This window comes from Rhinatrema bivittatum, chromosome 19, assembly GCF_901001135.1.
Source record: "Rhinatrema bivittatum chromosome 19, aRhiBiv1.1, whole genome shotgun sequence".
NCBI classification, from domain to species: domain Eukaryota; kingdom Metazoa; phylum Chordata; class Amphibia; order Gymnophiona; family Rhinatrematidae; genus Rhinatrema; species Rhinatrema bivittatum.
In genome coordinates this window covers 27,508,643-27,521,175 of record NC_042633.1, presented here as the reverse complement: position 1 = coordinate 27,521,175, position 12,533 = coordinate 27,508,643, and the positions used below count along the sequence as shown (strand labels likewise).

Genomic DNA, 12,533 nt, shown 5'->3' with positions numbered 1-12,533 from the left:
AACGGGGCGAAGCCGTCTAGCACCGACGGACGCAACAGTATGTGCATGACACAAATTTGCATATACTGGGTTTTCAACATATGCAAATTTATCTCAAACCTAGTAATCGTGGATATCCTGAAAACCCAACTGACCGTGGAGTCTCCAGGCCAGGTTTGGGAAGCTGTGGTGTAGCGGAGCCACATCTGCTCTCTTGTAATCCCTCGGAAGCTCCCTGGTCTTTAAGGGCAAGTTGAACGGAGCTGCAAGTGGTGCTGTCGGCACATTCTTGAGCTCATTTAGTATTCTGGTTATACACTATCTAGTCCCATGGCCTTATCCACTCTGGTTTGTGTAAGTACATCAAGTACCTCTTCCTCTATAATTATCAATTCACATTGTATCAATGCCATTTCCCATCTTAGATCCATCGACTTCCCCTTCTGTAAATACAGAGCATAATAACTTTTGTAAGATTTCTGCCTTGTGCTGGTGCACCTATTTGCAAATCCCTCTTTATCACACATGTTTTTTTTTCACCTCTCCCTCTTTTTAGGGATGGGGTCATTTTCTCCTCCAGCTGGGCCTTGGCTTTTCTAACCACATTCACTGCATCACTCTGTTTTTTCCTGATCATTCGGCCCGTACTCCTCCTGAGCTAGTCTGCATTTTTCGAATGCTAACCTCTTTCATTTCTGTTACCTCCTTAGAGAACCATATCAGTCTCGTTCTCCTTTTACCTTTCTTAACCTCCATTTCAGAAAAATGTGCTGCTTCCTTTTATTGGAAACCAAAGTTTCTCCATACCATGCCAGCAGAGCCCTCACTCATCATCTCCTGGAGCAGGGCCGGCCTTAAGAGGCAGCAGCCGTGGCCAGGACCCTGGGCTTTCAAAGGGACCCCAGACACCTCACCTCTTAAAAATGTATTATGGTGTATTGCTGATTATAATGGTCCCTGCCAAAAATAATAATAATAATTTACAGACAGTTTGCTTAGGAAGCACCCATGTGACTGTGGTGCCTCGTCTGCCATTACTCTCTGCTCTGTTTGGTCTATGATTCCAACATGCATACGATATGTGCACCGTACACACTAGTCCGCATTGGTTAGCTCTGGGCTAATATCAGTCGACACTACCACGTCCATGAGTGACTGCGCATGACGTATTTCCGTTCGTTGAGGTCCGATCACGTTTCTTGCAGTTGTGGTTTTTCTCTTTTCTAGAAAGTACATGTCTGATGCCAAGAAAAAGAAACTGAAGGAACATGAGAGATCTGAACAAGCTTATGAAATAAACTTTCTTTTTTTTCCAAACCCAAACCACTGCAGGGCAGGAACAGAGTGGCGAGCAATCTGTGACGATCATGCATATGGACAATAAAGGGATTAATGTGTCATGGGGCTGCAGGCTGGACCGATGCTGGTCTTCCGCCTAGCCAACCCCTTGGGTTCTGGGGGCCAGTGGGACTAGTCTTTTGCTGGGATTGGAACAGATACAGGGCGAGCTGGACTGGAATTTGTGCTGGTCTAAATACGTCTCCATATTGTTGGTTTGTACAGCTAATGTAACGTAAACAGACATCAGTTCCCGTCAGACACGTCAAGTTGACTGCACTAGAAGTCCAAATCAAAGAAAGTGAAACAATTTTGGAGTTTCTAAAGCCAAATTCTTTGCTTATTTATTTTATTTATTTATTTTTGGTTTTTATATACCGATCTTCCTACATTAGATGCAAATCAAACCGGTTTACATAGAACAAGAAGAAACTTGCTAAAAGGCATTACATAAAACAATGAACAATTATGCAACATTAAATAACATTGTCAAGAGAGTCAACTAATTATACAAAATTGAATTAAATGGTAATCAAAGTGAACATTTGATGTCCTTGTGTTGAACTTAGATAGGTTGAGAGTAACTGAAGGATTCTTCCAGGGAACCTGAAAAAAAGAAGGAGACTAAAAACAAAGCAAACCAAAAAAGTGAGAAATAAGCAGAGAGGTGTAGCTAAAGAAGGAGGTAATGCTATGAGCTAACAAGAAGGTTCTGGAAAAGCAAGCTTGAATAACCACGTTTTAAGTTTCTTCTTATGCAGGACACCATGAAGAGCAAACATGTGGAGTGCAAGCACGAGTTTTGAACATAAACAACAGAGCATTTTACTTGCCTCGCAGTAATCACAGCTTAAATCTGTGATGCCACCGCCTCTTCAAACACTGTGATTGCATTTTTTGGACTGTTGCAGCTAATTTTTTTTTTTTGGTTTTGAGGAGGAGGGATTTCTCTGCATCGTCTCAGCGTTGGAAAGTGTTACAAGGACACTGAGAATGTAGTACAGGTGCCAGAAAGGCGTTATGCTACCAACCGACAGGAGAGGTTCATGAAGCGCTGCTTGAAATATGTGATAGCTGAACTGACAGTGCAACAGTATCCAAAGCACGCAGCTTGGCAAGCCATCATCTCACCTACCAACAGGCATCAAATCCTTGACAAAATCAACAATGTGACCAAAATATTCCACAATCCTGCTGTTCATGGTGCAGTGGCAACTAGACTTGAAGCAGCATTGCATGAACTGTTAAACTGCATTTTTGTGAGATGGGCTTTGATGAAGCAACCAGTGAGGCATAGGAAGTAGCGCTCAGAGTTAAAACTTCCTGCACTGTTTTCATCCCGAAGTTGTCAATGATAAAAGCGCCAGTTTGATCACGAGGGTGGCGATGAACTAATAACTAATGAAAAGGAAAGGTTCAAAACTGAATTCTTTTATCATCCGGTTGATGTGGCATCACAAAAACTGGAAGACAGGTAGTCCATGCTTGGAGAATATAATGACATATTTGACTTCTTGAGTGACTTCCATGCACTGAAGCAAACGTCCTTTCATGAGCTCAATAAAAGGTAGATTTTAAAAGGAGTGCGTGCGCACATGGACGCAATGATTTTACAACATGCGCACGTTGGTGTGCGCATGTTGTAAAATGTGATATCCACGCACCAGATTTTAACATCTGCACGCGCATTTGCGGAGTGTGGCACTTTAACATCTGCACGCGCATTTGCGGAGTGTGGCACTTTATGTAAGGGAGGATATAGAGATCCTGCCAGAGACTAAATTCTCAGTAGAATCTATATGGGTAGAAATCCCATGTGTGCTGGGAAGAGTATAGTGATAGGAGTATACTGCCATCCACCTGGACAAAATGGTCAGACAGATGATGAAATTTCAATTACCCCAATATTGACTGGGTAAATGTAACATCAGGACTTGCTAGAGAGATAAAGTTCCTGGATGTAATAAATGACTGCTTCATGGAGCAATTGGTTCAAGAACCAACGAGAGAGGGAGCTAGTTTAGATTTAATTCTTAGTGGAACACAGGATTTGGTGAGCGAGGTAACGGTGGTGGGGCCACTTGGCAACAGTGATCATAACATGATCAAATTTAAACTAATAACTGGAAGGGGGACAAATAAGTAAATCTGCAGCTCTAACACTATTATTCTAACATTATTCTTTATACTGTCAATCTATTGTTGTAATGTTAACCGAAGTGATTAGTAACTTTGTTACCAGAACTTCGGTATATAAAACTGTTAAATAACTAACTAACTAACTAACTAACTAACACTAAACTTTCAAAAGAGAAACTTTGATGAAATGAGGAAAATAGAAAAAAACTGAAAGGTGCAGCTGCAAAGGTTAAAAGTGTTCAACAGGCATGGACTTTGTTTAAAAATCAAACAAACAAACAGAGCTACTCATGTAGCGGGCACGCCGACTGGCTCGCTGATGCAGCATTTAAATATTTAAAAATTTATTTTTTCACACAGCATCCTAGTGGTGAGTGGCACTATTGGGTGGGTATTTCCTTTTTTGGATGAGACACTGTTTATACAAGGCTGTGAAAATCTGTAATAAAAAAAATTCATCCTAACACTTTGCTAGAACAAGTTCAGTATTCACTGAGAGGAAACAGTGCCTCTAACGCCATATTGAGGTAATGGTTCAGTAGTGGATCAGAGGGAAAAATGCCACATAAAACTACCCATGCACACGGAGTCAGTACTGGCTCAGAAGTGTCCCTTAACATGTTGGGGCACCGGGTCAGTAATTGGTCAGAGCGAAGAGTCTTAGAGCAGTGAAATAAACTTAAAAGTGGGAGTTTTTTGCTTGTTTTAAATGATGTATGTTAATTGTAAATCGCTTACCGGTAGGTATCTGTAAGCGATTAATAAATAGAGGCGTTCATGACTGAGATTCTGCATTCCCAATCACATTTAGCTCTGTTATGATGTGATTGTATGAATGGACTTCTAATTCATTTCTCTCTACACTCCGGTGCATGTCGTTTGGCAAAAAACACTAAACCCTCTATCCTATAGAAGACTATGACCGCAGGGGCCCCTGTTAAGCCAGGCTTGGTTTTACCCCTCTGTTAAGGTGATCACCAGCTGACTTCAACTTTTTTCAGCCAGGAATGTTTTTATTCCTACCGCTTTCCAGTGTATGCATAGAACAGCAAGTCTGTTTTCAACGATGGCAGTTTCTGCAAATTATGCGAACATCGGGGCCTTTGCTTTATGCCTTGTTGTAAGATATAGGCTCCAATCCCATAAATGATTTAGATATTTAAAACTCCCCCGAGGCCAGATTAGAGAACTTTAATGAGTTTTACGGCATAGGACGTTGGGACTTCTGTAGCCAGACCAGGGATGTGATCTTGTGAAATCTCGGAACCCGATAAGGCAGGAGTAGCCAACGCACGAGGAAACCGGCAAAAAAAATGTTAATCCTGCAGGAAACAACAAGGAAGCATCAGCACAAGGTCCAGCAGCGGACTAATGAGGAAGGAACTTTTTATTACAACACAAGGAAACCAACCTTCCCATCATGCAATGAAGGCCGCACAGATGTCATTGGCTCATTCTGAGCATGCTCAGAAGATTCTTCTCTACATTCACCGCGTGGGTGGGAGGGAGTCTTGTGAGCATGCTCAAAAGGCTCTTCCCAGGATGCAATGGCTGAGTGGCGGTTGGTTTGCTCCGAGCATGCTCAGGAGACTTCTCCTAGCATCCACTGGGTGGGGGCGGGGCTCTCAGAGGGAAGAGCAGTGACTTTAGTAAATGTTGTGTGGCTGGCAAGTGCTGTCGCTGCCTCTTTTGAGCCACTAATCCCTTTCCCTGACTGGTGGAGTCGCCACGAACCTCTGCTCTGCCTCATTTCCGCTGTCTCGGCTCTGCAGAGACCTTACTGCTCAGTGGGCACTACGTCCCAGGATCTGTGTTAGTTCCTTTCCCCTCGGCTCTGCAGAGACTTCATAACTCCGTGGGTATTAATGCCCAGGTTCTGTGTTATCCTCCCACATCCTCTTCCCATTGGAGATACCGGAGCCCAAGAAGGATGGGTGAGAAGGTGAGCAATTGCTCCCAGTGCTTGTCCATATGTATGGTTTGGCTCTAATGGTAATGTTATGGGGGGGTGGCAAAAGGCCATTCTCCCAGAGCAGTGAGCACTCTTCTGTGTTGTGGTAGAGGTGGGAAAACCGGCTTTAATTCTGTGATACCGGGCTACAATCTATTCAGGAAGGATAGGATAGGAAGGGAGAAGGAATAGTTATCTCTCTATATCTATCTATATATATATAACAGAGTTGCAGGGCTTACAAGGTAAGGGGGAGACACTGTGGATTAGACTAGAAAGTAGGAATGGAACGTAATATACAGACCTCCATCACATCCAAAAGAATTGGATTGAGATTTGATGGAGAATATTCAGCAAATTGCTACAAAAGTGGAACTGCTATTGCAAGGTGATTTCAGTCTGTTGGATGTTAATTTGGACATCCCGGCTTCTTCTAGAAGCAGGGAGAATTGTTCCATCAACTGGTAACAGATCCTACATGGGCAGGTACAATGCTGGATCTGGTGCTTACCAATGAGGACAGTGTTTCTGATGTAGTGGATGATCATCTGGTATCTAGTGATCACTGGATGGTGTGGTTCAATATTGGAGCACAGGAGATGATTCTTTCAAAGCTGAGGGTCCTAGACTTCAAGAAAACTAACTTTGTTAAAGTGGGGAAGTAACTCAAGGAGTTGTTAGCTAGATGGGAAAATCTAGGGAAAGTAGAAGAGCGCACTGTACTGTATCGGCCTGAGTAATAGCAGTGGCTATTCCCTAAGTCAACTTGATTAATAGCAGGTAATGGACTTCTCCAAGAATTTATCCAAACCTTTTTTGAACCCAGCTATACTAACTGCCTTAACCACATCCCCTGACAACAAATTCCAGAGTTTAACTGTGCATTGAGTGAAAAAGAATTCTCTCTAATTTGTTTTAAATGTGCTACATGCTAACTTCATGGAATGCCCCCTAGTCCTTCTATTATCTGAAAGAGTAAATAACTGATTCACATTTACCAATTCTAGACCTCTCATGATTTTAAACTCCTCTATAATATCCCCCCTCCAAACTGAACAGTTCTAACCTCTTTAGTCTTTCCTCATAGGGGAGCTGTTCCATCCCCTTTATCATTTTGGTCGCCCTTCTCTGTACCTTCTCAAAAAGAAAAAAACTGGTATCTAAATTTATACATGTATTATAAAGCCAACCACCTTCAAACTACAAATTTTGTAGGACCCTTACTCCTAGAGTCAGTACAATGTAACAGACTCTTCTTATGGTATCGGGTCACTTTAATTTATTTATATCATTTTTTTGTATTTTATCTTTTAAATAAAACTTGCTGATGACCTTCTAAATATAACGTCTCGTCAATAGCTCTTATTTTAAGCTTTGATAATAGCCACAGTCTCAACTAAATTATATGATAATACTCATCGCAAATGGCGTCTCAAACTCAGTCCCGACACGATCGTGTTTCGGGGGAATCACTCCTTCAGAACTGTGACGTCCAACCAAGTCCATCAATATTCCATTAGTTAGTGACCAACGGCTCTTATTAAATCCATTATTAATTTTGCGGTCTCCATTAGGACTTGCGAGTGACCTGATACCATAAGAAAAGTCTGTTACATTGTACTGACTCTAGGAGTAAGGGTCCTACAAAATTTGTAGTTTGAAGGTGGTTGGCTTTATAATACATGTATAAATTTACATACCAGTTTAACCATATATTGAATATCGTAGGATATATTTTTTCACAGAAAGGTTGGTGGATGCAAGGAATGCCCTCCTGGAAGAGGTGGTAAAGACAAGAATGGTAATGGAATTCAGAAAGGTGTGGGACAAACATAGAGAATCCCCTCTGGTTAGAAAATGGAAATGAACAAGTTGGGTAACTTTACTATTATACCTAATGTTTACCTTTCTGCTCAGGGTAGTCTGCACAGAGTGGCAGTTGCTACTACCCTTTAAAAAAAAAAAAAAAAAACTTGCTGGGTAGACTAGATGGACTATTTTAGTCTTTATCTGCCGTCATTCACTTTCAGGCCAATACAGTAAAAAAAAAAAAATGTGGGAGAGCGGATGCTCTGTGTTGAGTGCTCTCCCGACGCACGCCCAGGCACCTCTCCTGGGCGCGCGGTTCTGTATTTAAATGAGGTGGTATGCTAATAAGGAGGTGCTAGGGACAATAGTGCGTCCCTAAGTGCCTCCTTATTAGTGTAGAGGTGGCTGTCCTCTGGTCTTGGCAACCGATGCTCTATTTTACCAGTGCCGATAAAATTGAGTGTCCTTTTTGCTGACCGGGCAGATTTTTTTTTTACTTTTTGGTTCTGCCGACTTAATATCGCTAGGATATTAAGTCAGAGGGTATACAGAAAAATCAGTATTTTCTGCTCTTCTGTACACTGTACCGGGTTGCTCAGAAATTCTGAGCATAAAATGTGCAGCTTGGCCTCACATTTTACTTTCAGTATCCTGGGGACTAACTAATAGCCTCATCAACATGCATTTGCATGTGATGAGCGCTATTAGTTTTTTGTTTTGTTTTTGGTGGGGGTGGCTGGTCATGTTTGACGCGCTAAGCCCCTTACTGTATAAGAGGTAAAAGACGGGTGTCAAACGCGCAGCCAATTGCAGGTTAAACAGTGCGCTCGGCTGAGCGCGCCTTACTGTATCGGCCTGTTTGTTACTATAAATATCTCTAGGAGGCAGGTCTTTTTCAAAGGAAATGATGCTTTTGAACGAGGGATCATGGAAGAGAGGGTGAAAGGGGGAAGATGCAGGAGTAATCTAAGGAAATATTTCTTAATAGAAAGGGTATTGGACGCATGGAACAGCCTCCCCATGGAGATGGTGTAGACAAGGACTGAATTCACAAAAGCATGGGATAAACAGAGGAGCTTTGAGCGGGTGGTAGGGGTTGTAAAAGCTGAGTCGGTGTGGGTGGGCAGACTAGATAGGCCATATGGTCTCTTTCTGCCATCATTTTACTATGCTGCTTTGTCACCTGAGAGGTGGCTGCTTCTGCTGGGAAATAGATTTGGGGACAGGAAGGTGTGGAAAGGATTCACCCAGTGTGGTACAGTGCCCTATAGAAGACGCGCTAATCCTAACAGTGGCAGGGTTAGAAAAGGAAGCAAAAGAAGTCTGAATATATTGTCCACTGGCAACGAACTCAGGAAATTTGGGAAGGGTCTGGCAAGATAGATGACGTTCTGGTTGGATCTTCAGTGCAAGGCTGAAGAAGCGAGGGAGAGGAAGGTGGGTGGACTGGCTTTCTTGACACCTGGGGCAGTGCCTGTTCTGTGGTAATGGTCTGCAGCTTTTGGGGTGGGGTGGGGGACGGTCCTTGTGAACAGTTCAGATCTAGTTTAAATTAGCTGAGTTTGGATGGAAACGAAGTTGCTCCCCTCCCTGTCTGAGTGAGTGCCGTTCGTGGATTTCTTCTCAAAGGTGGGCAACCCTCTACTGTACCTGAAATGTTGGCAAAGGAGATGCGAAGATCAGACCAGAAACGGAGCTGGTTCACAGAGACGAGCGTCGTAGGCATGAGGCTGGGGTGGCAGGTTTGTATAGGTGGAGGGGTATCTCCTAGAAGCTTGATAAGTAGAGACCGAGTAAGCATTGTAGAGTCAGTAAGACTTTGCAGTTGGAGACTTTCAAATGCACCAGAGGTATAAATAGTGATCCAGATATTCTTCAGTGGAAAGGAGGTTCTAGAAAAAAGATTGTGGCAGTGTGAAGACTGAGGAACACCGTAAGCAAATAGTGTTTCCCAGAAAGGGTGTTGAGGGTCTGGAACAGCCTCCCAGGGGAGGAAGGCAGAGGTAAAAACCAGTATTGGAGCTGAAGAAAGCCTAAGGTAGGCAGGATCTGTGGTAGGCAGTCAGGACCTGGAGGACTTGCTCTGTAATGCGTTTTCTGCCTAAGGGGTTTTCCTACTCCCAGGTTTGAAACGTCAAACTTAGCAGGCCCTTTGCTCTTGGTACCATTTTTCATGGACTACCTTTTTCTTTCTTGGTTCTGCTGCAGCATGTTTTCATGGTTGCAAAGGTACCAGCCCTATACTCCCAGCTTTTGTTTTAAGTCTAGTTGCTGTACGTACCACTGTCCTGGAAAATTTGCAGTGAAATTAGGAACCCTTCTGGAAGATGAGTGTCCTCCGTTGTTGTTTTTCTGCTCAATGTTTCTCTAATACAATATTTGTCGTGCACCCTTCAAAGGTTAAAATAACTTCTTAGCCAGGCGATACTTGCCTTTCATCGTAAAATGGGACAGAACAATATGCTGAGGGCCCAGGAAGGGAGGAGAAGGCTGATGGTTAGCGTTCCAGGGTATAGGAAAAGGTACTGCTAGTCAGCACTGTGAGAGGACAGGAGAAAGCACTGAGAGGCACTGAAGTACCAGTCGGGGGGGGGGGGGGGGGGGCAGGAGAAAATCCTGAAAGCGACAGGCGTAGAAGTTGCTGCAGGGTGAGGGGTTAGTGCTGTGGAAGGACAGGAGCAGAAACAAAGCCAGTGTTTGGGGGGGGGAACGACAGTATAGGGTACTGAGTATATACCAATTGTGGTTTCAGGTCTCGGTGGCGTTCCATGACGTGGCGGCCTGTTTCTCAGAGGAGGAGTGGGAGATGTTGGAGGCGTGGCAGAGAGAGCTTTACAGAGAGGTGATGCAGGAGATCCACGCGGCCCTCCTCTCCCTGGGTAAGGAAAAATGTTACCCCCATGTGCCAGAAGCTCTATAGTGGGCTCCCCCCCCCTCCATGTAAATTCTGGCTCTTTCAGGAAGTTCAATACGGCTGACACGTATGCACGTGAGTTTTGTGCCACCCAAATGTGCTTCCATGGTCTGCGTTTAATATGGAATTGCAGTATTGTAATCCGCGCCGACCACTTGCAGCCAGGAAGCTGCTTTAATGTAAGCTATGAAATAAGTAAGGCAAGCTTGGTAGCTTTGTATAGTCCATGGGGCTCTGCCTCCACTGTGGGGCACTCTGCAAAAGTTCGCCAACAGATGCTCAAGTCCACAAAGCGTTGTTTCCCCCCCCCCCCCCCCCCCCCCCCCGGCAGACTGTGACCCTTTCTCAAAGGGAAAGTAGGAGCATTGGCAGAGATTTGCACGCCCTGTTTTCTGTAGGTACTTTTTCCCCCTTCAGCGCATGCAGATTTGAGCATCGGATCTGTGCGTCTTGGTTTACCTTTCCCTGACTTAACCATTGCCCCCTGATCCTGTCTTCTTTTGCCCAGCTAAAAGCCCTTGGTCCGAGTGCACTTTTAGCTGGGTAAAGGAGGGCAAGTTCTCAAACAGCCAATTTACCTGCCTAAATCGGGATTCACTCTGCTTTTGAAAATTGCCAACTTGTGGATTGGAGCCTCTAATACACGGGTAGGGTTTGTTCACCCGCTAAACAAAGTAAGTTCATGTACCCCTGAGGAAGAAGTTAGACCTTTAGAGGTAACTCTAGACCAGGGGTATTCAAACCACGCCTACAAGCCAGTCGGGTTTTCAGGATATCCCTAGTGAGTTTGCATGCCTTGCCCCTGTGTATGCAGATATCCCTCATGCATATTCATCAGGGATATCCTGAAAACCCCACTGGCTGGGGGGGGTGGCGTAGGACTGGTTTGAGCACCCTCGCTTCAGACTCTGCTCTCATTTGGCATCTCGCCTTTCTTTAACAGCTAAATGTGCCTTTGTAAAGCTGCGTCTAGTACATCGCTTCCGTTATTTGTTGGCTCAAGGAGCTTTTACAGCAGCTGTTCTTTCAATCATTAGCTCCCTTGATGACTGTAATGCCTTTTATGTGAGGTTTTATTGCTGAAGAAATTAATTCACAACTTGCAGCTTGTACAGAATTGGGGGGGGGGGGGGGGAAGATCACGCAGAGAGAGAGAGACCAACTCCGCTCTTGTGTGAGCTTTGCCGGTTACCAGTTGCCTCTACGGCAAAATGTAAGCTCCCAATGGAGCGGCATTTACCACCCTTAGTGAGAAGGTGTGTGCGTTACTACCATTAATTGATTAGCCTTGATGCTTTTGGTGCAACTGCAACATCTCTGCTTCAATGGATGGAGGGAAAAGGGGGAATTGGATTCAGACGACAGCCAACGTTGAGCCCCAGCTTTTACAGCCTGGGGTACTGATACGCAGATGACAGGGGAAAAAGCACAGGACAGCTTCTACAGCCAAGACCAAAGGCAAAGCACGTTCAAGCAGCATTGTCTGATTGTAAATATTACTACCCTTAACATAAGGCTTGGGGGTATCCCACATGGAGCGGCGGTTACTACCTCATGAAATTTGCCGGGCAGGCTGAAGGACCATTTGCTCTCTTTCTGCCGTTGTTACTATGTTTTTCATCAGCCACCTTTGGTGTAGATATGGTGAGTTGCATAAGGTGGTATTACAGGAAAAAAAATGAGTAGGTAAGAACCAATCTTCCTTTCTCTCTCCTCACCTTGATCCTCATTAGCCACTGCAGCCTCCTCTTTCCCCAGGCTGGGGTGACCAACACTGCTCCTCCTGCAGTGTCAGGCCCACTCTGCCCTTGTTTCATTTTCCCTGTGTGGGCCCAATACTGCTGCTCTTCCTGCACCTGATCAGAGGAGGTCCCAAGAAGCACCGAAGGTAGGCGATCTAAAAAAGCCGTTAGGAAAACAAAAGGAATAGATGCCTTGGTCTTTCAATTCTTTATTGACGTGGAGACGAATCTAAAATATTACAGCCCGACTCTGGCCGAGTTTCGCCGTTCTCACAACGGCTGCCTCAGGGGCTTAGATATATATATTTTTTGGACTCAGGGTGGCTGAACAAGCTGTAGGCTTGTATATCAATTATGTCTATGCATATGTAATCCGCAATGGCATTAAATCTTGTCACTTTAAAAGTAAATCATAATCTTGTGAATACGATTCGTCTATTGGCTCCTTGCGCTTCACATCCTGATTATGGTCTCCACTTGTGATGATAAAACCATGCTTTTTTCTTGTTCTCCGCTAGCGGGACCAACACTGCTACTGGTCTTTCTCCTGCCACACTGTCCCAATACTCCTCCTCCTTTGGAGCTGCGCTGCTCTAGCCACTTGGGCTGCAGCAGGATACCCAGAGTTTATGGATGTTGACCTGGAGACCCAGCAGTTCGT

The 12,533-nt window shown here is 44.4% G+C and overlaps 1 protein-coding gene across 3 annotated transcripts in view; it reads left to right on the top strand.

Annotated features, from left to right (window-relative positions):
* Positions 1-5,007: 5,007 nt before the first annotated feature.
* The window catches only part of LOC115080637 (zinc finger protein 135-like), a 28,586-nt gene continuing 21,060 nt past the window's right edge, over positions 5,008-12,533 (top strand). For 2 of the 3 annotated variants that reach the window (XM_029584946.1, XM_029584944.1), the window contains exons 1-3: positions 5,008-5,398; positions 8,846-8,958; positions 9,969-10,095. In XM_029584946.1, coding sequence (XP_029440806.1) covers positions 8,872-8,958; positions 9,969-10,095 — 214 coding nt within the window. In that variant the 5' untranslated portion in view covers positions 5,008-5,398; positions 8,846-8,871. The remainder of the gene's footprint in view (positions 5,399-8,845; positions 8,959-9,968; positions 10,096-12,533) is intronic. The other variant, XM_029584945.1, reaches the window with a different exon arrangement.